The 23,128-nt window shown below is 40.1% G+C and overlaps 1 protein-coding gene across 16 annotated transcripts in view; it reads left to right on the forward strand.

Annotated features, from left to right (window-relative positions):
* The first annotated feature begins 1,244 nt into the window (after positions 1 to 1,244).
* NCAM1 (neural cell adhesion molecule 1) overlaps positions 1,245 to 23,128 on the forward strand; it is a 346,241-nt gene continuing 324,357 nt past the window's right edge. For 8 of the 16 annotated variants that reach the window (XM_080642698.1, XM_080642707.1, XM_080642708.1 and 5 more), the window contains exon 1: positions 1,245 to 1,629. In XM_080642698.1, the coding sequence (XP_080498824.1) occupies positions 1,578 to 1,629 (52 nt within the window). In that variant the 5' untranslated portion in view covers positions 1,245 to 1,577. The remainder of the gene's footprint in view (positions 1,630 to 23,128) is intronic. The other 8 variants (XM_080642699.1, XM_080642700.1, XM_080642709.1 and 5 more) reach the window with 1 other exon arrangement.

Consider the following 23,128-nt stretch of genomic DNA (forward strand, 5'->3'; position numbering starts at 1 on the left):
TAATATGCATATACAAAAGACTGAGAAAATATGTGGGTATCTCTGGAATCTTATGTCCAAAATGCTGATGTAGTTGGTATTTAGTTCCTTCTTTCTACTTTTCTGTATTTATGACTTACGTGTAATTGGTATGAGCTAAATGTTACAAAAGTAAACATTGTGGAAGATTGCTTTTCTGGGTTGTGCTGTGTGGCCTGCTGGGTCTGGTACATGGAGAGGAGACACCAGCTGCTCCAGGTAGCCAGAAGAGGATGGGTTTTAAAGAGGGCACAGCAGTGGAGGGCCTGCCCTTTAAAGAAAAGGTGAGTATGCCGGGATGTTGATGCATTGGTGACGTTGGCAGCCTTCCCCTAGGAGGGCTCCACTGTGCTGGGCTATCAGGCTGTCCAGGCCTGTACAAAGGAGCTCCTGATTCCCCCCTCACCTTTTGTTCCGTAAACAGTCAAGGCTTGCTCAGGTTCTGAAACATGTTTATTTTCACCCTGCTTCCCCATCCTCTTCTGTCCAAAACGCAGCTGTAGGAGTAATTGAACCCTTTGTGCTGGTGCCTCAGTGATATTCTACATTAATATCTTCAAGAATTGAGGTTGTGTGTCCTTGCAAGAAAATACTAGTTAACAACATACCTATACCATAAAACCTACACTAAACAGGACTTGGGGATATTCATGAAGAGACCACAGATTTCAACCTTTATAAACCGTTTCCTTCAGTTATTTCTGGAAATTCCTTCTAAACATCTGCATTTGCTTCTAACTTAAATTGCTTCCCACCTCTTTCCCCTGAACTATGTTGCTTCCCTGTGGGAGAGCAAACTTCATGGCCAGTATAAACAACAAACAAACAAAACCAAAACAAAACCCTGCAACAGTAATCCCTATCCCTCTCCTAATTTCTAATTTCCTGTACTTAAAAAAAAGAAATCCTAGACTTTCCTTGTGTTTCAAGGATCTTAGGATCTCTAATGGAGAGATTAAAAAACTTTGAAAACCTAACGACACCTACGATTTTGTTTTTATTATTTGCTAGTTATTAAAATATCCAGCCTCCTGACTACGGAAGGCTGGATGGCAGGAGGGACTGGAGGCGTGGGGGAGAAGTGTGGAAAAAAGAAATCCTAGCTCTGCCTATAGGACTGTGCGTGAAAGAGCCCGCTTCCTCGGGCAGGCTGCTCCAGGCCGCGTTTTGCAGGCGGCCGCATCTGCCTCCCCGGTCTCTTACCTCCTTGATGTTCGGCACTATTTGTGGCCAGCGTGGTGGAAGGACACAGGGAGGTTCTCACCCCCGCCCTCCGCCCCGCGCTCCCATCCCAAGTTCCATCAAAGCGAACCCGGGCCAGCGCAAGGATCTTCGAGTTGCGAGTGTGCTGAGGCTGGGACTGTCACTCATTCTCCCCTCAGCGCGTGAACGCAGCTCGGCAGCCGCTGGCAGGAAACAATTCTGCAAAAATAATCATACTCAGCCTGGCAATTGTCTGCCTCTAGGTCTGTTGCTCTAACGCCGTCCACACTCGCTGCAAGGAGCGGGGGCACAGAATTTACCGCGGCAAGAACACCCTTCCCAGCCAGCAGATTACAATGCTGCAAACTAAGGATCTCATCTGGACTTTGTTTTTCCTGGGAACTGCAGGTACATTTCAAAAATTATTCTTCTTAATCCGAATTGATAATTGCCTTCATCTCCCTACTACTCTCCAGAGGGACACTGTTATTTCGGGTGACTTTACGGAGAATGCTAAGGGTGCTCATTTTCGTGGAGCTGAGGAAGGAGCGCATCGCCCTGGCTCTTCCTGCCGAACCCGCGCCCTCTCGGGCTGCGGTGGACCCGGGCTGCCTCCCCGCGCAGCGAGCGCCCTGCGCCCCTCCAGCACGCCCGCCCTTCCACTTAATGTGCCGAGGCGTTGGAAGCGGAGCCGCTTGCTCCCAGGGACGCTGCGACTGCCCATCGAGATGGGCAGCGCTCCTTCACCGATGGCGGGCGGCAGGGGATGCCGTGGCTCACTGGAGCCACCACACAGGCTCGGATTCCGCTGGGCAGGGGCTGTCAGCTCGGGCTCCAGGAAGAGTGAACAATAAAGCCCAGGGTAGCCACCCCGATCTCGTTATTTCCCCAGGTCTAATAAAGTGGGGCTCCCTGCCCACCCCCGTTGGGGGGCGAATAACGGTTTGCAAAATGGGGCGACATAGGCAAAATCTCAGGGCTGTGTGGCCATCCTTGCACCCCGGTAGATATGACGTTAGTTTTTTTTTTATTTGCCAAATTGCTGGTTAGTTGCAAAGCCTGCTTTTGCCCCAGAGCTCGAAGGGATGGGAGGGTCGAGCGCCGCGTTTTGACAGGAGGAAGTGCGGAGGGGCGGAGGGTGAGGAGGGCGTGATCCAGGTTTCCTAGTGTGTGTGCGCGTGTGCGCGCGCGTGTGCCTTCACACGCACCGAGGACCCTGCGTGCACGGTGCGAGAGAAGAATGGCAGGTAGCCACCCGAAACGCCGCGCCCCAGTCTTCTTTGGGCGAGGTTCCTGGTCCTTGCAAAGTGCGAACAATAGGGAGCTGGGAGGAAGACAGTAGTGATGCTGCCATGGGGCGGGGTGGGGGGGGGGGGAGGGAACTGCGCCGCCGCCCTGCGAACCTCCGCGGCCAGAAGGAGGGTTCATTTCATTTGGGGTGTTTCCTTCCCGGCCTCCCTGGAAGACTCTTGTGTTTGTGCCCACCCTCCCCTCCAACAGCTTCCCCCTCCAGAGCCCAGGATTTGCTCTGGGGCGCTGATGGACAGGAAGAGGGAAGAAAGGAGCAGGCGCTGCAGAGAGCTGGGTGGGGTAGGCGACATTCTGGGCGGGGGGCGTGTGCTGGGAAATATCCTCGGAAAGCCTAGAGGAGGGGGATGCCAGGTGCCTCTGGAACTGCCCCGAGACTGCCGAGCCAGGCCGGGGAGAGCGCGGGGCGGGCCTGGGAGCACCCAGCACGCCCCCTCCCCGGGAGGCCGGGAGCAGCGCCCGGCTGCCGCCTCCAGCCGACCGGTGCCTCCCGTGGCGACCAATCAGAGCGAGGCTGGCTGGGCGGGAAGCCGCGAGAGGCTTTTATTGCGGCTAGGCGGCAGCCAGGCGCTGCTGCCACGGTCTCCCGGTGTTCCAGGCTAACGGTCTCGCTCATCCCCCGCCGGGAGGAACCCCGCCCTGCGACCGGTCCCCCTCCTACCAGCAGTTTCCGAGCAAATAAAATGGAGTCTAGGTGGTCACAGTGGGGTGCTCGCTCACTCGGGCGTCTTGCGGCCGAATTGGAGCATCCCTCCCGCCCCTGCCAGCACGCACACTTGCGCCCAGTCGCTCTGGCTGGAGCGCATCACCTCCGAGGGCGCGGTGGCTGGGGGACCGACGCGCCTGCGCTGATCAGCCAGCCCCCCTGCCCGGGCGCAGCTGGGGGCGGGGCGGCGCGGGGGCGAAAGGCAGCCAGCTGGAGGCCAAACCCAGTTCGCCGGTCCCTGGGTCCCCGCAACCACCTGATTGCGGGATGCTCGCAGCATGCCTTTTCCCTTAGTGCGCCTGGGTCACCATGGCACGACCTCCGGAAGAGAGGGTGTTTCTGGGACCTCCTCCCTTATAGGTGGGGACGTGACAATGGAGCCCTAATCTGTGGTAGGCCCTTGGCGGGCGGGGGAGGGGGGGGGGTCGCCAGGCCGTTCTTTCCATCATGGCGATGTGTGTAACGCTGTTTGGACCCCCAGGGAGGGACAGCGGGTACACGCCCAGGGAATTCCAGGTTAGGATGCTCTCTGCTGCTGAGGCAAGGGTGAAACTTAGACCCATGGTCCCTGAAAGGAAAGTGTCCTCATTCCTGACTCTAGGACCAAGAGGATAGGAAGAAGGCAGGACGTGAAACACGCACCACGTTGCTTAACAAAAGAAGTTGAATGGTTTTCCAAAGAGAAATACAGCCTCTCTCCACTGGCTGCATTTGACACTTAAGATGCAGGGTGTGCTAACTGAATATACCGAAGAATCAGGTCGGCTGGCCCTCTCTTATTTTGGTGTCTTCTGGTCTTTAGGAATAAAGTGAAAGGTTGTGGAATTACAGCAGTTCTGGATATTTTCTGGATTGACTGAATGACCTGGAATGGTTAAGTCATATCTTTCTTTTATAATTTTACAATCTTCTGCCAATTTAACTTGCAAGAGTCAATGAATGGATGGGCCTGATTTTCCAATAAGATAGCATCAAAATAAGAACAAAGAGCACCTGTGCTACCTTACAAACATAGCTGGTGCATATATGATACAGAGTATATGTCATGCCCCTCGCCTTACAAAGGCATGCCTCAGCAGTTTGCAGTGAGCACAATTATGGGGAACAATATTTTTTCCTTGATTTTCATTTTAAGATCAGAAATGTGTCTTTCTGAACAAAATTTAACTGAATGCAATAAAGCCATATTTAAGAATGTGGAAAACCTTTTACAACTCTATCCAAAACCCCAAATGTTAATTTTCCTTCAGCAAATATTAAAATATTGACAATACCTTACAATTTATTTAAAATTCAGTAGAGTTAAACAGAGAATATAATCCAGACACTGTGGAAGTGTGGCCTGTCATACAAAGGTTCTAAAGATCTACCAAGAACTAAGTTTTCATTAGTCTAAAACTTACTTTTTTAAAAAAAAAAAATTCTCTCCGGAAGGTATGTTTACTGATTTTAGAGGGAGAGAGAGAAACATCGATGGGTTCCCTCCCTATGAGTCCTGACCAGATCCAACCGAAAGCTATGTATGTGCCATGACCGGAAATTTAACCCGAAACCTTTTTGGTTTATGGGAGGACGCTCCAACCAGCTAAGCCACCTGGCCCCGGCTAAGTCAATTTTTTAAGAAGCTCTCACTTCCTTCCCCCAATAGATTGAATCTGTTGATTTCTTTCCAGATAACTTTACCCAGGATCTTTTTTTATTTTTATTGTTGAAAGTATTACATATGTCCCCTTTTTTTGCCCCATCGACAACCTCCAGCCAACCCCCAACCCCCACTCCAGGCCTTCACCATCCCACTGTCTGCATCCATGGGTTATGCATATATGCATACAAGTTCTTTCACCCACCCACACTCATCTGCCTTCTATCTGAGATTCCACACTCTATTCCAAGCTTCCATGTCCCTGGATCCGCTCTGTTCATCAGTTTATTTAGTTAATTAGATTCTATATATGAGTGAGATCATGTAATACTTGTCTTTCTCTCACTGACTTATTTCACTTAGCATGATACTCTCCAGGTCCCTCCATGCTGTCTCAAAGGATAAGAGATTCTTTTTTACTGCTGCACAGTATTCCATGGTGTAAATGTACCACAGCTTTTTTATCCACTCATCTACTGATGGGTACTTGGACTGTTTCCAGAGCTAGCTATTATAAATTGTGCTGCTATGAACATAGGGGTGCACACATTCTTTCTGGTGTTTTGGGTTTCTTAAGATATATTCCTAGAAGTCGGATCCCTGGGTCTAATGGCAGTTCCAGATTTAATGTTTTGAGGAAACTCCATACTGTTTTTCATAATGGCTACACCAGTGTGCATTCCCACCAGCAGTGTACTAGGGTTCCCTTTTCTGCACATCCTCACCAGCACTTGTCATTTGTTGATTTATTGATGGCAGCCATTCTGACAGGTGTGAGGTGATACCTCATTGTCATTTTAAGTTGCATCTCTCTGATGATCAGTGATTTTGAGCATTTTTTATATGTCTCTTGGCCATCTGTATGTCCACTTTGGAGAAGTGCCTATTTAGGTTCTTTGCCCATTTTTTAATTGGATTGTTTGTCTTTCTTTTGTTAAGTTGTATGAATTCTTTATATATTTTGGATATTAACCCTTTATTGGATGTATCTTTGCCAAATACAGTGAGCTTTCCCATACAGTGGGCTCTCTTTTCATTTTGTTGATGGTTTCTTTTGCTGTGCAGAAGCCTTTTATTTTGATGTAGTCCCATTTGTTTATTTTCTCCTTAGTTTCCTTTGCCCTAGGAGATGTATCCTTAAACATATTGCTGTGAGATATGTTCAAGATTTTGCTGCCTATGGTTTCTTTTAGGATTTTTATGGTTTCACAACTTACATTTAGGTATTTTATCCATTTTGAGTTTATTCTTGTATATGATGTAAGTTGGTGGTCTAGTTTCATTTTTTTTCAAGAAAAACGATTTTAAACATAATAATATTACATGCAATAAACATTAATATTTCAAGAAAAAGTGTTTTTAAATATAATAATATTACCCAAACTATACTAATATAGTATAATATCACAAAAGTTGTAGGAAGTATTAAAAATCTGCAAATAAAATTACTTCTATTATATTCCAAAATATTGTTTTCCTCTGGCTCTATTTTTGTTCATCAGTTTATCTTGTTCATTATATTCCACAAATGAGTGAGATCATGTAATATATATCTTTCTCCGACTGGCTTATTTTGCTTAGCATGATGCTCTCCAGGTCCATCCATGTTATTGCGAATGGTAAGAGTAGCAGCATAGTATTCCATTGTGTAGATGTAGCACTGTTTTTTAATCCACTCATCTGCTGTTTCCAAATCTTAGCTATTGTAAATTGTGCTGCTATGACATAGGGGTGCATATATCCTTTCTGATTGGTGTTTCTGATTTCTTGGGATATATTCCTAGAAGTGGGATCACTGGGTCAAATGGGAGTTGCATTTTTTTGGTAAGTATCTGTCCAATTTTCCCAACACCATTTATTGAAGAGACTGTCTTGACTCCATTGTATGCTCTTGCCTCCTTTGTCAAATATTAATTGAGTGTAATGGCTTGGATCAATTTCTGGGGTTTCTGTTCTGTTCCATTGACTTATATGCCTGTTCTTGTGCCAGTACCAGGCAGTTTTGATTACGGTGGCTTTGTAGTAACTTGATATCTGATATTGTGACTCCTCCAACTTTGTTCTTCTTTCTCAAGATTGCTGCAGATATTTGGAGGGTTTTTATTTTGTTTTGTTTGTTTGTTTTTGTTTTGATTCTATATACATTTTTGGAGTATTTGTTGTAGATCTGTGAAATATGCTATTGATATTTTAATAGGGAGTGCATTGGATCTCTAGATTGCCTTGGGTAGTATGGACATTTTAATGATGTTGATTCTACCAATCCATGAACACAGAGTATTCTTCCACTTGTTTATATCTTCTTCTATCTCTTTTCAACGTCTTGTAGTTTTCCGAGTACAAGTCTTTTACCTCCTTGGTTAAGTTTATTTTAAGTATCTTAATATTTTTGTTGCAATGGTAAAAGGGATTTTTTTTTAGTTTCTCTTTCTGAGAGTTCATTATTGGTGCATAAAAAAGCCAGGACCTTTTTTTTTTTTTTTTTTTTTAATAATGCTAGAATAGCAGGAAATAGCAGGTTGTGTACTTGTTCAATAAATGTGGTTCATCCAAGGCTCTGTGCCAATTAATTGAACTAAAACTGTGTTGATTTAACTGGTGACTTTCTCAGGCTTGGTAGTGCAAAAATTAAAGTAGTAATTATCCAAAAAAATATGGTGTGGGTGTACTTTTCACAAGGGCTCTCTTTGGGCGCTTACCCAAAGCAGCACTAAGAGTGAGAAATTAGTCTCATGGAACCCCCCAATTCTAAGAGTTTTGAATAGTGCTTCTCTTTTGAAAAATTTGTCATTAAACCTCAGATAGGTAACATGTAATTTAATGTAAGTAACCTATATTTATATATTTCTGTCACAGGAAACAACGTCTTAATTTCCTTTCAAAATAAATAGCACCATTTTGTCATTTCAAAACGAATCTTTAGACATGACGGATATTTTCTTCACTACAGAACTCAGTTTCTTAAATTATAGACAGCATCTTTTCAACTTCACGCTACTTGCAATGTGGATTTTGGTGTTTCTGACCAACCAGTTAATTTTTTAAGGTGACACAGTCTCTATTTAATATTAGTCTGATGAATTCCCCGTATTTACATCTTCAGTGTTAAAGAACCTGACTGAAAGTGACTTCAATGCCACTGGCCGACCTCCAGAGATATTTTATAGACAGCCCTTCCTATCTTAGTGTAAAGTAAGTGATTGACTACCTGCTGTTAAAGAATAGTTTGAACTTCCTCTGCTAATATTGCATTTGTGATGGTGGAGAGCAGAACCAATTGCCAGGGAGGGAGAGAAAGGGACCACACCTGCCACCATCAGTCTGCTGGGAGCAGTCCGCCTGGGAGGAGACTAAGGCATTTAAAAAGCTTCTCCTGTGCTAATTAAGTATTGAGGTTTTTAGTACACAAATATTTTATAGAGTCAAAATAAATGTTACTGTAAATTCCATAATTGACTTTTTTAGTTTAGTAATCTCATGAACATATAAGCTAAGAAAAGCCTGGAACTTTAAAAGAAATGGCAGCAAATTTTAGCATTATATTAGTTTTTAAAATGGGTTATATTAGACAGAATTGAAAACATGAATCAACTGGCTATTTAATAATAATGGTTATTTGAGCTTTGAATAAAAAAAAGACTAAAGTTATGATTCCTGTAGTTTAAAAGGAAGGAATATGAGTAAAATTCACAAGAGAATTTTATGCATATCTTAAAATACTCAGCAAATCTCTGAGGAATATTGTAAGAGATGGCCTCTTAGAAAGAGGGAAATGCCCAAGGAACTTGCTGACCCCTAATGGTTAGGTCTCTTTGAGGTCCAGTGTTTTTAATATGAGAAAACAGTGTGGTGGAACTACTATCGATAATGCAGGTGGATGTACTTAATACTGTGGGGCAATGAAATCCAGAAATCAAACTGAAGGTCACAGCTTTTTGTGTTGTTAGCTTTTGGTGCCAAACCTTAAAACCTTTGCTGATGTAAAGGGATGTAAATTCTTTGGTGTTGCCAGCGGTGCCACTATGCCCTTCCATTTCATGGTGCTGAGTGCTGTCTCTCAGCTGAAGACACTCCTTAGGAGGCTGCTTTCTGGTGCTGTTCTGGGTGCCAAATGTCCACCTTTCAGGCAGTTTCAACACATTACTCTTAAGGCACTTAATCCTGTTTACACACAGACTCTGAGTTAGGGGTTTCAGTTAGGATGCCACACTTTTCCTAAAGTATTAGTTTAGCTTCTGAGCAATCAGGGGACTACACTAAAAGGATAAGCCATTTGGTCTATCTTGTGTCTGTGTGTTTCTGAACAAAAGGCTTCAATATACCTATGTATTCTTTTTCTCCCAGCTATATGCTAATATGCTTTCCTTTCACTTCACAGTTTTCCTCACTTACGTGACTTGAAAGGCTTCTTCTAGAACCTGTATTCTACTCCATACTCACGAAGACTTTTTGATGTGTAGTTGCAAACACTGGCAACATCTGACCCTATTTTTTGTCCTATGTCATTCTTGAGACAACATGTAAAAAGACTTGTATAGTAGTATCTGATTACCTCACCATTTTTTACTATTTCTAGTAATGTCACATTAGGTAACAATCAGCTCTTAAAAGAGTTGAAAAAGTATGTGTATTGAGTGCCAGCTTTTTATCTTCAGCTCTGGGGGGAATGACAAAGGACTGAGATGACATTATTTCTGCTGTCAAGGAACCCTAGAAGTAGATTAGGGATCAAGGGTGGCCGACAAGCTTAGATTGACAGTCCAGCCACGTATATCCCTTATTAGCTGTCTGATCTTGAGCAAGTCATTTAGTCATTTAACTTCTCTAAGTTTCAGTTTCTTCTTCTGTGAAATGGGAAAATTAGTAATACCTACTTGTTAGAGTTGTGGTGAATATTTTAGAGCTCACAGGACATTGACACATTCAAGATGTGTTTATTAGTGAGAAAGAGGGATGTATGTGGATTTAGAAAAATAATTATTCAGATAGTGCTTTCTTTTTAGAAGGACTTAAAATGGATATTACAGGAACATGATCTCCTCAATGATTAGAACTAGACTTTAGAAATCAGTTGTTAAATGTGCCTGCACTGTCTTGTTGGTTATGGATACTTTAGAGAGAAAAGTGGTCTCATTATAATATTGAAAGTCTTTAATTAGCACAGGGATAGATCTAGGTTTCATAGGTCCTGAAGGGTATACAATTTTGAATGCCTTCTTTAAGGAAAATAAGGCAAATTCAAAATTTAGAAAACATGACCATGAGAACATACTGTCAGGTCCCTGTCCCCCAGAGCCTTGAGAGGAGCCCATGCAAGGGAGGGGCAGCCACCGCCTGACCCTGAGCTAGCCACTACGTGTTGGTCTGCTGGGGTCCACTTGCTTGAGAATCTAAGCTGATCGTTCCAGCTTGTTAAACATGCACCTCATGAAGGCTGTTTGAGTAGTGCACTGAAGACTAGAATAATGTATCAAAATCAAAGTTTTTAAAAGAAGAAGCTATTTGACCTTTATTTTACAGAAAATCTTAAGTGAGATCTGAGGTGATTTAGCATTTCTCACCACTGATAAATGTAAATTACTGTCTGGCGTAAAATAAATTAATTGCTCTTATCATTCAAAAGAGTGAGATGTAAGTGCCCTATTGATAGGGCAGGAAGCAATTTCACCAACTAAAGGCAGATGAAATTGGAGTAGAGATGGAAGATTTTATTTTAGCTCTCTAAGAGGGGATAACCTGGATATATAATGCCAATAATTATAATCATCACCATACAACTCACAGAGTTTTTGATATGCATATTAATTAATCTTCATCTAATTTATTTAGTAATATCTATTGAATACTGGGTGCTTGGCACTGGGAATATAGTAGTAAATGAAACTTACATTGTCCCTGTTTTCATGGAGCTTCCAGTCTAATAGTGTGGAGGAATAGAGACATCAAACAACTAACACACATATAATTATAATTCATATTCTGATCAAAACTGAGGAAAGGAATAGGGTACTATGAGAAATTATCAGGGGAAATTCATCTGTGACTGGATGGTTGGGGAGGTGAGGAGGTACCATTTGAAGAACTCTGTGAAATGGGAAGGACTAATGGTATTCTGATGTTAAGGCATGATTGATTGACTACTTAATTCAACAAACACTGAATCACTACAAACATTCCTGAATGCCTCCATTCAGCAAACCTTCTGAAATCTTGAGAAGGTCAGACAGTTTCAGGAATTGTGCTGGATTTCAGTTCATATAGTCCAGTAAGATATGTCTCTGTCTAAAGCTTGCCATCTAGTGTGGGAGGGAGACAGACTACACTTATAAATAGTGACATGAATACATGTCATTGGAGCACAAGGAAGGAAGCAATTAACTCTGGTTGGGACTCCCCCGAGCTGGGCGTGGGGCGAGAGTTTGTCTTTACTAGATGGAGCAGGAAGAAGGGGTGATTCAGGCAGAGGTCATATCTTAAGTTGTGAGCACATACAGTCCTTCTGGGGAACAGTGTCAGGGCCAGAAATTAGGAGAGAAATAATTCTCCAAGGCCAGATTGTGTGAAGCCTTGAAATAGAAGCTGTGGGTGAGAAAGGTTAAGTGACTTACATAGGTGAAGCTGGAACCATAACTTATATGGGTTGGCTGCAGTTCATCCTTTTCTTTGAATTGGGGTCATTTGAATACACATAGCATCAGAATAAACGGTGAGCACATGTGAGTTTGCTTGGCTTCTGGACTGAATGAGTCGAACCAAAGTGAACAGGATGGAGGGACAATATCAAGAGCTTTGGAGTCTGATGGGTCTGGGTTGAGTCCACTAACTGTAACTGATATTCTGCAAGTCATTTAACTTCTGAGCCTAGTCCCAATCTTTAATATGGGGATAATGACACTTCATTATGGGTTTTATTGAGCTTAAGTAAAATCACATATGTAAAACAGTAATATGTAGCAGATACAAAAATATCTACACTAATAAAAGAGAAATATGAAAAATGACTGTCACTTTGTGACATCCACCAGCCAATCAGCAGTGAGTATGCAAATTAACCCAACAAAGATGGCGGCGGCCCAGCCCCCCAGCCGCTCCGGGCCTCTGGGCAGCATGCATGCAGACGTGGAGCAGCCAGGTGGGGCGGGATGCCTGCTATGAGGGGGAGGGCGGGGTCCGGAGGGAGCTACAGGAGCGGCGCTCTGGCTAGAGCGAAGACTGAAGGCTCTGGCTGGAGTGAAGACAGAAGGCGGCGGCCAGAGCAAAGGCCTGGGTCCTGGGTGCCAGAGGAAAACTGGTGCCGGCAGCCAGGGGAAGGAAGGCCTATTTAACGAATCTTCATGCAGCGGTCCTCTAGTGTTCTTATAAAATTTTAACCTGGAGTAGAGATTAATTTTTGAAAAGTTTATTAAACAGGTTTCCTGTGAATATGATGTGTAGAATTCTGTGTGGAGGCTGAGGGGGCAATAAACTTCTGATCCTGTAGAGGCTTTCAGAGGGTTGGAAAGAAAGCACCTACTTGGTTCAGAGAGTTAGGAAATCATGAAAGGTAACACATGAATAAGTACCTCAAAGAAGGAGACCGGTATTAATTGTGAAAATTGGTTAGAAAGGCCAAAATCATCTTGCTTGATATTAATGTCTGAAAACAAGGTGTGGAAGATGTAGTGTTTGATCTGGACATCATGAGCGTGGGATAAATAGGGAGAGGAGGACCTATTTCTCTATAGGAAGAGGTGAGTCCAGCTGGGTAATTGGAATTGAAGAGCAATGAAAGCAGACTAGCTAATGGCTCAAGTCTTATTAAAATCTTAAATGCTAGACAAAGAAGAGGCATGTGGCTGTAAATGTTAGAGAAATCATTTATTAAAATTTACAAGTATGGTCAGTGATATCAGTTGAACATCTGCTGTGCTAGGCTCTGTGTTTAATTGCAGCTATGCATTAGCAAAGAGAGAGAAGTAGGAACAAATTGGTAGAGATTACTGCAGTACTTAAAGGGAGTTTTGGTTTTATGTAGCAGCCACAATAGTGGCTGGAAAAGTAGTAGGTTAGTTAAGGATTTTTGTTACATTATCTAAGGTGGACTAAGTGATGGAGAGCCCAGAGACTGGGAGATAGGGGAATCTGTTAAAACTGGTTTGGAAGCCAGTGAAATCCAATGAAAGTCTCTTGCTTTATGCGGTAGGAAGACTTGCATGCAGGGTAGGGCCTAAATTAAAAAGATTTGGGTTCAAGATTTGGCTCTGCTACTAATGAACCAAGTGTTAATGTAAAGTACTTAATATCTTTTTGAACTGTAATTTCTTATTTGACTAGGAGAATCAATCAAATAAAATAATATATGTGAAATGAATTACAAACCAAAATACTTCACAACTATACCTTTTATTAATAGACAGATAACCTAAAAGACTTACACAATCAAATTTTATGTACCAGAGGGCCTTGTTAAAGAAATTAAACTGTGGTATGTTTTATAAAGCAGGTAATTCTGAAAAGATATACTTTAATGGCTTTGGATAAGGATTTTAAAAAAGGCACACAGCTGAGATGTTAGAGATGACAAATCAATCAGTAGGAGTAGTTGCTAGTTCCAAAATGGACTGGGAGAGAAAAATATTTTAAGTTACCAACCCCCAAGGATGAAATAATCATGGTACTGTCCATATGATGGGGGAATTGAGATAAGGGGTAACTTTGTATGAAAGATGAGTAGCCTCAGTTTTGCAGACATTAGATTTTTAGAAGGTAAATGGACATTCTAGTATCTTTACTTGAAGGTCAGTATTTTTCAGCTGTGGGTAGTGCAGTCTATTTAGTTGGCTTCATCCAGCATTAAAAAAGAAGTAAGGAAGGAAAAAAGAAAGGAAAAAAAGGATGGAATGGAATAGAAAAAAAAAGAGTATATCTTATGTAGTAAGAGTAAGTATTGTTTTGTAAAACGTTTGTTGACCAGGTTGTGATGGAAAACATGTACCTTATTTATGGTTTGAGTCAAAAGAGTTTGAAAACTACTGTCATCGATGAGGAATATAGGGCTAGAGAGGATAAAATAATCTGCAGTGCAGAGAAGGTTCAGGATTTGGGGGAAAGGGAGATATAATGACAACAAAAATGCTTACTGAGCATCTGCACGATCTGTTAGCTGTAGAGAGCAAACCAAAAAAACAAAAACTTGAAAGTACAATGCCTTAACCTCAGAGTCACTGTCTAGTGGAGATGAAAAGATAACTAGTTCATCAAGTAGCATCTAGAGTCAAATACGTGGCTACGATTTCAGAGGCAGGATAAGGATTACCTGGGCACCAGGAGCTGTTGGAGAATTCTTCCCAGTGTGAGAGTTGAGGAGATTGTAGGAAGGATTGAGCTCTGCACAGAGGCTATTTGGGAAGAAGCAGGAGAGAGTCCAGCTAAAGAGACCAGGAAGACTGAGAGACAGTAATAGTCTATAATTTTGTCTTTTTTCCAGGGAGAGAAACACCATGAATTACAATCAGAACATCGTGGAGTCTCTGTCACACCCAGAAGTTTTTATGGTGTAGTATTTATGTAGCAATTAGAGTGGTATCTTGTCCATAATTCAGAAAGTGTATTGAACAAAAAAGGAGGAAACCAGAGCCTAGTAACATGAATGTCTAGGTTAGAGAAGGATGATAATGTTATGTAAAAAAAAAAAAAGTTGCAATGCCATAGCAGGTTTGGCTCAGTGTATAGAGCGTCAGCCTGCAGACTGAAGGGTCCCAGGTTCGATTCTGGTCAAGGGCACATGCCTGGGTCGCGGGCTCCGTCCCCAATGCGGGGCTTGCAGGAGGCAGCTGATCAATGATTCTCTCTCATCATTGATGTTTCTATCTCTCTCTCCCTCTCCCTTCCTCTCTGAAATCAATAAAAAATATTTTTTAAAAGTTGCAACTAGCCGGAACCGGTTTGGCTCAGTGGATAGAGCGTCGGCCTGCGGACTGAAGGGTCCCAGGTTCGATTCCGGTCAAGGGCATGTACCTTGGTTGCGGGCACATCCCCAGTGGGAGGTGTGCAGGAGGCAGCTGATCGATGTTTCTCTCTCATCGATGTTTCTAGCTCTCTATCCCTCTCCCTTCCTCTCTGTAAAATATCAATAAAATATATTTAAAAAAAAAAAAAAGTTGCAACTAAATGTTTTTATAAGCATAATCCCAATTTTGTTTTAAAACATCTCTTTCACTGTTTAAGACTGAGAGAAGATAATTTTTTCATATGCTCTGACTTTTCTAATGACATATATTGCCTTTGTTCAGATTTTAAAACAAATAGGGCAATAAAAAAGAGGTTATCAATAATTAAGGTGGTTAGGAGTATAAGGAAGATGAGACTCAAGTAGGAACTGGATTTATTTCAGATGAGTGTGGTGATCTTGGAGGCATTTCAGTTGGATAGTGAAATTCAAGTTCTTAGAGTCAAAGACAGGAAAAGCTGAGATCCAGGGGACTTGACCAAAACGAAGAATGAGTGAAGGCTTCACACTGAGGGCCATCAGGGCCTGTGTAACTACCAGTGGAAAAGAGCCAGGAGAGAGGGAAAGGCAATTTACAGACCTTGCAAAGGACAACTGGATGGGTTCGCGTGAGAGGAAGTGGACAACAGAGAGGGTTTCTCCCAGCGGTTTTATTTACTATGTGAAAAGATAATTTCTAGACACAGTTTTGTCTTCTTGTATCATCACCCATGATATTCACAACTTGATTTCTATGCCTTTTAAAAATCTTCCTGCAGTTTGTTCTGCTTGTCACATGTTGGATGCATTGTTTAGATCCGATGGGCAAAGAAGTGGAAATGGTTGTGATTGATTGTTTTTCTAATGTTTTTTTTTAAATTATTATTCATATTTTAACTGTGAGTGTCCATTCTGGCTGTGGATGAGGCTGCCAATCACCAGTTAAGCTGCAGTTACACTGGAATTGGATTCAGGGTACAATACGACAACCTTCAAGATCTGCTGTCATGGGCATGAGAGCATGTAAATCCAATACATGCTCTTTCATTTGAGTCTTAATTACAAATTCTCTTTTGTTTTTACATTATATTTTATTTTCATTGTTAGATTATTAAAGATGTCCCCATTTCTTCTCCTCCACCCAGACCCTGCTCTCCCTTCCCTCGGCTTTCACCAAGGAACTCTTACCTTTTGCAACAGCATGGATGGCTCTCGGGATTATTGTGTTAAGTGAAATAAGCTAGTCTTAGAAAGACAAATCCCATATGATTTCACTTATATGTGGAATCTAATGAATAGATTCTCTTACTTTCTTAATTTAGTATTTCCTTTTGGTGTTGTAGAGGCAGTGCATACTGTGGGGGGAGGAGGCATAGGCCTTTGACATCAAATTTGCATTTTGAAAGGTGGCTCTTCTGATTTCCATGACCTTGAACCAGTTAATCTCTCCAACACTCAGTTTATTTATCTTTGAAACAGATATAATAATACCCACCTAATAGTGTTATTAGTGAGGAGGAAATGAGGCAATTTATAGAACTGTCTGGCACATAGTAAGGTCAGTAATGTTCTTTCATTTCCCTTCTTTTAAAGTTCACAGTGAAGAGATGTACAATCTGTGTTGCTTTTAAGTATTGATTGTAATTAGAATGACATTTTTCCTGTTTATTTTTCATTTTTGAGAATGAAAGGAAGATGAGACCATGAGTTGTGACTGAGTCAGAAATGCCATGGCTGATTGCTTAGCTGTTTTACTTCCCGTGAAAGCAAAGTCTAGTAGATCTTGATTTTTGAGCAAAGTAGAATTTAAAAAACAAGTTGGCTTATATAGGTTCTACTTTCTATTTATATAGAGTTAATAGTAAATCTGTCAATTCACCACAAAGGTGGGGCCATAAAATTTAGTAATTTAAATAATGGTTGTTGCTAATGATCATATTGGTGACACTTTGTTAATCTGGAAGTCATTTATCTGGCAACCTTTATACTTTGGAACATAAAGAATGAAGAATTAAGGGAAATTAGTCTCTTGGTAGCCAAGGTAGATATCACAAAGTCCATGCACTGAAATCAAGGCACTTGACTCATAGGTAAGCCCTTAAACCTCTATTCAGAAAGAGTCCATATATCCTTAATTAATTTCCTAGTTTCTACCACATCTATACAGACTCCTAGATTTAATTAGGGTCAAGGAAACATGACTGCTAGTACAGGTATACTGACAGTAAGAAAACTTAAGTAAATAGAAAAATCATGAAAAGCAGATTCAGGAACACAACAAGCATACCAGTCATAGCCATTTAGTATTTATTTAAAAAGAATGCCAAGGGAATGACTATAACATACTGCAGTATAATGGGTGTTCATAATTAAACTTCACTTGGAAGAGCCAACTGTGGCCCATTCAAGGAGCAGGCAACAATTATATGAATTCATTTCTTGAGCATGTGTCTTTTGTGTTCAGATACTAAAGGAGGTATGACGTGAAGGAGTCATTGGAAAAATAAAACAAACATAAACCTCGGTACTATTGGCTTCACCAATTGCAAGTAGGAATGGAAGAGGTAATGTGATTAGTGTTACTCATATGGAAAATTCACTCATGAGACATTCTAATTCTCAAGAATTTAGGACAAAGGAAATATCATATTTCATTCTTATGGAAGGGTTTTGATGTATATAGCTTCTCAGTTTAGTTTGAAGTCCATAGCTATTTATTTATCATTAAGAGAAGCTGGGTCAGCCAGTTTTTCTCTTGTCTGCTAAGTTGTGTCTTGAGATTAAAGTTCCTAACTATTCAAGCAATTGGAATTAATTGGCTGTCATTCTTCCTTTTTTCTTGATTTTAATTTTTAGTTTTAGCAAAATAAAGTATCTACATTGTTTAAAAAGTTAGTTTTATTACTTGTAACAAAACACATTAGTCGCCTGCCCCAACCCTTTCCTAACCCTTCCTCTTCAACAATCACACCTTTGATTTTGAGCCCCCCGAAGCAACACTTTCTACACATTTTAGCTGTTTCTATATTTTTATCTCTATTATTTATACTTCCTTAATTTTTTAGGTTTCAATATTATTTATTGACTCTTCCTTTGGGGCTTTAGTACTCTTACACACTGTCCTTGCCACCTTCTTTACCTTGGCCTCCTTTTTTTTTTTTCCAAATATGTTTTTATTGATTTTAGAAAGAAGAAGAGAGAGGGAGAAGGAGGAACATTTCTTGGTTACCTCCTGCACACAGTTCACCTGGGGACTTAACCCTCAATCAACCTGGGCATGTGCCCCAACCAGGAATCCAACTTTCGACCTTTGGTGCACTGGACGATGATCAATCAACTGAGCCACACTGGCCAGGGCTACCTTGGCCTCTTAATATTTAATGTTTACAGTTATGACCATGCAAATGTTATTCACAGATGAGCCTTGAACAATTCTATGATTTTATTCCCTTCCTTCTGTAATTTTATGACTTTCCTAGAGTTTATAATGGCCTCAGTTATCCTTTGCTTAGCTTTCTAAATACCTACCACTAATCAAGTGTCAAGTTCTCAGACTAAAGTATAAATCCACTCTTGATATGTTCAAACATGGTTATTTTCTTTGTTCTCCTGAGGACGTATGTCCTAGACCTTCCTCTCCTTCTTCAGTCTAGATGCTGGTTTTCTAAGCTTGTGGCAGTTAATTTATATTAGCTTAGTATGTAATTCTCTAAATTGGAGATAATTTAACCTAAGAATTTTGAAGATGCTATTCTGTGTTTTTTATCTTTTAGCGTTTCAGTTATGAAGCCCAGTATATTCTTAATCCTGATACTTTGTGTGAAACTTTAATTTTCATCTAGAAAACTTTAGGACCTTACTTTTATCTACAGTGTTTTGAAATTTCACAATGACGTGCCTTGATGTAGGTCTGTTTTGATTTAGTGGGTAGGTTCTCAGTGGATCGTTTTAGTCTGGAGATTCATATCTCTCAGTGCTGAGAAATGTTCCTGTATTACTTATTTGATATTTTTATTTCTCTTGTTTTTTCATGGAGCTCTTATTCAGAAGTTGGAGTGATTATCTGATTTTTCTTATCTTCTCTCCACTATTATTTATCTTTTTGTTTTTCCCAGTCCCCTGCCCTTTACTTTCTAAGAGGTTTTCTCAGCTTTTTGACAATCTTTCTATTGCATTTTCTGTTTTGCTAGTGCAAATTTAATTTCTAAGAGTTCTTTTTTGTTGCTTGAATGTCTTTTGATAACATACTTTTCTTATTTCTTGATGCAACATCTTTTATATCGCTGAGTACTTTGGAAAAAATTTCCTTGCTTCCTTTGTCATCTCTGTCCTTTTAATTTCTCTTTATTGTGTTACTGTCTTCCTTGTGTTTAATATTGTTTCATTTTATTGCTCTTAGTATAATTATCCTGGCTCTGTTAGTGATTAGGAGGGAGACACTGACAAGCTGTGGGGAAGCTGTATGGCTAGCCTTTGGGTGAGGGTCATCCACTCCACTCATTAGTACCTGCATTTTCTCTTGGACTGGTCCATTTCAGAGAATCCAACATTTTGCAGTGTATAGGGTCCAAGTCTGACTACTGTTTTTCTCTTAGCTGAGTTGGAGAAATTATTTGGGGCGAGAGTATTTTTTTACTACTCAAGATTTCATTTAATCCTATTTTCTGTGGGGCACTTCTGCCCTTAGCAATGCCTGGTATCCCCAAGAACAAAGTCCCTGGGATTTAAGCTCTCCCATTAATAAAAACACAGTCTTTTGCTAGCATGAAGAATGCAGGATGGGAGATGGGACACATGGCCTCTACCCTCTTGTTGCTTACTGTGTGTGCCTGTGTGTGTGTATGTGTGTGTGTTGGGTTGAAGTCAGTGGTTTGGTGGGAGATGGTATGAGAGGGAGTGTTAGCTTTAATTTTGAAGCAGATTGTGAGAACCCTCTCATGACCTGTCTCTTTCAGGGTTCATAATTGCTACAAGCCAAAGCCCATTTTTGAAATCTTTTATCTCACATGTTTCAGTATGGAATTTTTTGAGATTGAAAGAAGCCTGCAGAGTTCTTAAAGGAGAAGGTAAATGCTCCAGGCGTTTCATCAAAGGCAAAGACCTAAGAAGATGAATGTTAAGGCAACTTCAAGGGAATTGACAATTTAGAGAGTTAGGGCCAGTTAGAGAGTCCTGAAGAAGCTTTTCTGAACTAAGGAGTTCTCAGAAGATTCCAGGGTGGCCATATCTCCTGGGTATAAGGACATGGGCTTGGCAGTGAAGCTGTGACTGGGAGAAGAGCAGCTATGTGAACACATTTGCAAATGGCTGTGTCCCAGACTTATTGGGCGGCAGGAACATTTACTGGAAACATTCACTTAATTGGGTATTTATGGAATAACTCCTGTGTTCTATGTAGTTGGTCTAGGAGTTGGAGATACAAGATGAATATATTTACTAGCTTTGTAAAAAATTCTAGACCATTTTCTAAACTGTTTTGGTTACATTTGTAATACTTACTCCTGTGGAATGATACCAAATACAACCCTGAAATGTCAGAAAAAAGACAACTAAAAGTTATTTCCTTTTTGTGTATCTAACTTGAAGTTACTCATGACATGTTCAAAATTTTAAATTTTCATTAAAGAAAACCATCTGTCATAAGGAAGCGGAAAAAAAGACAGTGTATGATAATTCAATAGGAGATTGAAAATGAGTCCCTTAACTGCCCTAAATTACTATTTAAGGTCATTTTGAGCTGAATTGGCTTTGGAATTAGAATTTAAATTACCAGTCAGACACAATTAAGATGACTGGTCAGGCAGGAGGTTCATTCCCCTTCCTCCCTTCTCATAAAAAGAATATTTTTATTATTTATACTTCTTTACAACTAAGTTAGATATAGGCATTATTTTTTAGAAGATAAAAATTTCACACATTAACTGATTTCTGTATTTAAGAGTGGTTTTGTATCTAAATAAGAAACTTGAATAATCATTTATCATTTCGTTTTCTAGAGATATTTACAACAGATCCTTTTAAAGTCACTGGGAGATAAATCAGTACATTATTCTGAGTTGTATTTGGCTGGCTGGTGCAATATTAAGAAAATAGCTATCACTAACAGCCTTAGACAGTTAAATTATTTTATTTAAATACCATAACAGTAAATGTATAGTATAATGGGGGATATTTTAAGAAGACATAAATTATAAATATGTATAATTGTTTTAATAATTCATGCATGCATTTTAAAATATTAAAACTTTGTGATAAGTGGGTTTAAAATTATATACTTTTAAAACTAAACGAGAGATTTAAAATTATGATTTCTATTGTTATTTAGTCTTTACTTTTCTCTTTTTTATTTATAGATTAGAACAAATAAATTCATTCCTTTTCTTTTTCAATGACAAATTTATTAATTCAGAATTTAAAAGTACAAAAGAAGAAAACATTTAAACCTGTAACGATTTTGGTGGTGTTAAATATGGAGCTGGTTATGTATCTGGTACTGTCTGGAGAATGCAGGTGTGGAAGTGACTTGAACTGGTTGGATACTAGAATTTCACAAGGAAATGAAGGTATCTTGACTGATTTACTGATGTCCCTGAAGTGATGCTAATATGCAGATTACAGCAAGACTGATGATTTGTGGTGATCACGATCTATCACCATTGGCCTATAGAATCACATATCCTGGGATTTGGGATTGTTGGTGAAAAGATGAGTTTGATTTAGGCCATAAACAATATTTACCTACAAATATATATATTTTAAATCTTTTGACTGAAATTCAATTTTAAGTCATAAGTTTCATCCATGTCCAACATCTTATAACTGCGAGGTTTTATTTTTTTAAATGAATGTAAAAATTAAATTTACATTTTGATGTTTAATACATTGATTTAAAAAATCTATATCTGGAGTAAAACATTTGGGTTGTTGATGTATTTTTGTTGTTGTTGTTAAAACCATTAGGTGGGCCTGTCGGTGTGGCTCAGTGGTTGAGCATTGACCGATGAACCAGGAGGTGGAGGTTCTATTCTCAGTCAGGGCACATGACCGGGTTGTGGGCTTGATCCCCAGTGTGGGGCATGCAGGGGGCAGCTGATCAATGATTCTCTCTCATCACTGATATTTCTAACTTTCTCTCCTTCTCCTTTCCTCCCTGAAATCAATCAATCTATCTATCTATATTAATTATTAGGTGGAAATGTCTGGTAGTTGTGTGATTGGAACTTTGTGGGTGGAGGTAGGAATAAAGTAATGATAACACAAAGGAAATTTCTATTAGGAAAAATCAAATATCATATCTGGCAGGTTTTCATTTTCTTGGATACCTTGGTAAAAATCATCAAGGAAACATGATTAGAAATACTCCCTAAATTATTTTATTGAGATTAAATGTGCATATGTATGTAAACTGTGGTACAAATATTCCATTTTCTTTGTAGCATTGTTTCACTGAACAAATTTTATTTGATTTTCTATCAAAACATAGCTTTATATTGAATTTAAAGATACATATAAGTTTGATGGATTACCATTAAAATGTAATTTCTTGGTATTGTTTTGAATTTATAATATTTTTTGAAAAATCCTAAGTTTCCAAAGGTATGTGCCAGACAGATCACTTGCTATTTAAAAATGAAGTGTAATTTCTTAAAAAAGAAAGTATAGCTTCCATCTTGTTTCATAGAACTGAGTTTCCAAGATTTGGGGGAAATTTTAATATATTGAAATCAATAGTAGCCCATGCTTTAAGTATGATACAATGGATTTAAAAATCTAAATTGTCATTATTTACAAAATACTGGCAAATTAGAGCTACAGCACTTGGTGTTACTGTGTAATCTTCTGTTTAAAAATAAACAGTGCAAATAATTGTGGAAACCTCTGGGTTTAGAAAAGCTTGTTGGTGGTTCTTCACATCCTACTAAGAAAGCAGGCTGTCTTTGCATATTAATCACGCTGTGAAAGGAAGCCTGCCTTATTTGCATTGTGCCTGCACTAAGAAATCCAATAGTGCGCCTGAGAAAAAAATGGGGGGATTGTAATTGTTGTTCTCAAATGGTTTTTATTTCATTCAAGTGGAAAAGCTGAATACTGGAGAACCAGTGCAGTGTTTTATGGAAGAAGAGTCCCTTTAGGACACTGCTTTTCGTGTGGTGCAATCCCAGGGTGTTAGGATCTTGAATGTTGGGATGAAGAGGGCAGTGCCTCGTCTTCCGAGGATGCAATCTATGTTCCTGCACAGAGCTCTGTAATTTTGTAAGCACCTTTTCTTGTTTTGTGTCGAAAA

The sequence above is a fragment of the Plecotus auritus genome, assembly GCF_963455305.1.
Source record: "Plecotus auritus genome assembly, chromosome: 9".
NCBI classification, from domain to species: Eukaryota; Metazoa; Chordata; class Mammalia; order Chiroptera; family Vespertilionidae; genus Plecotus; species Plecotus auritus.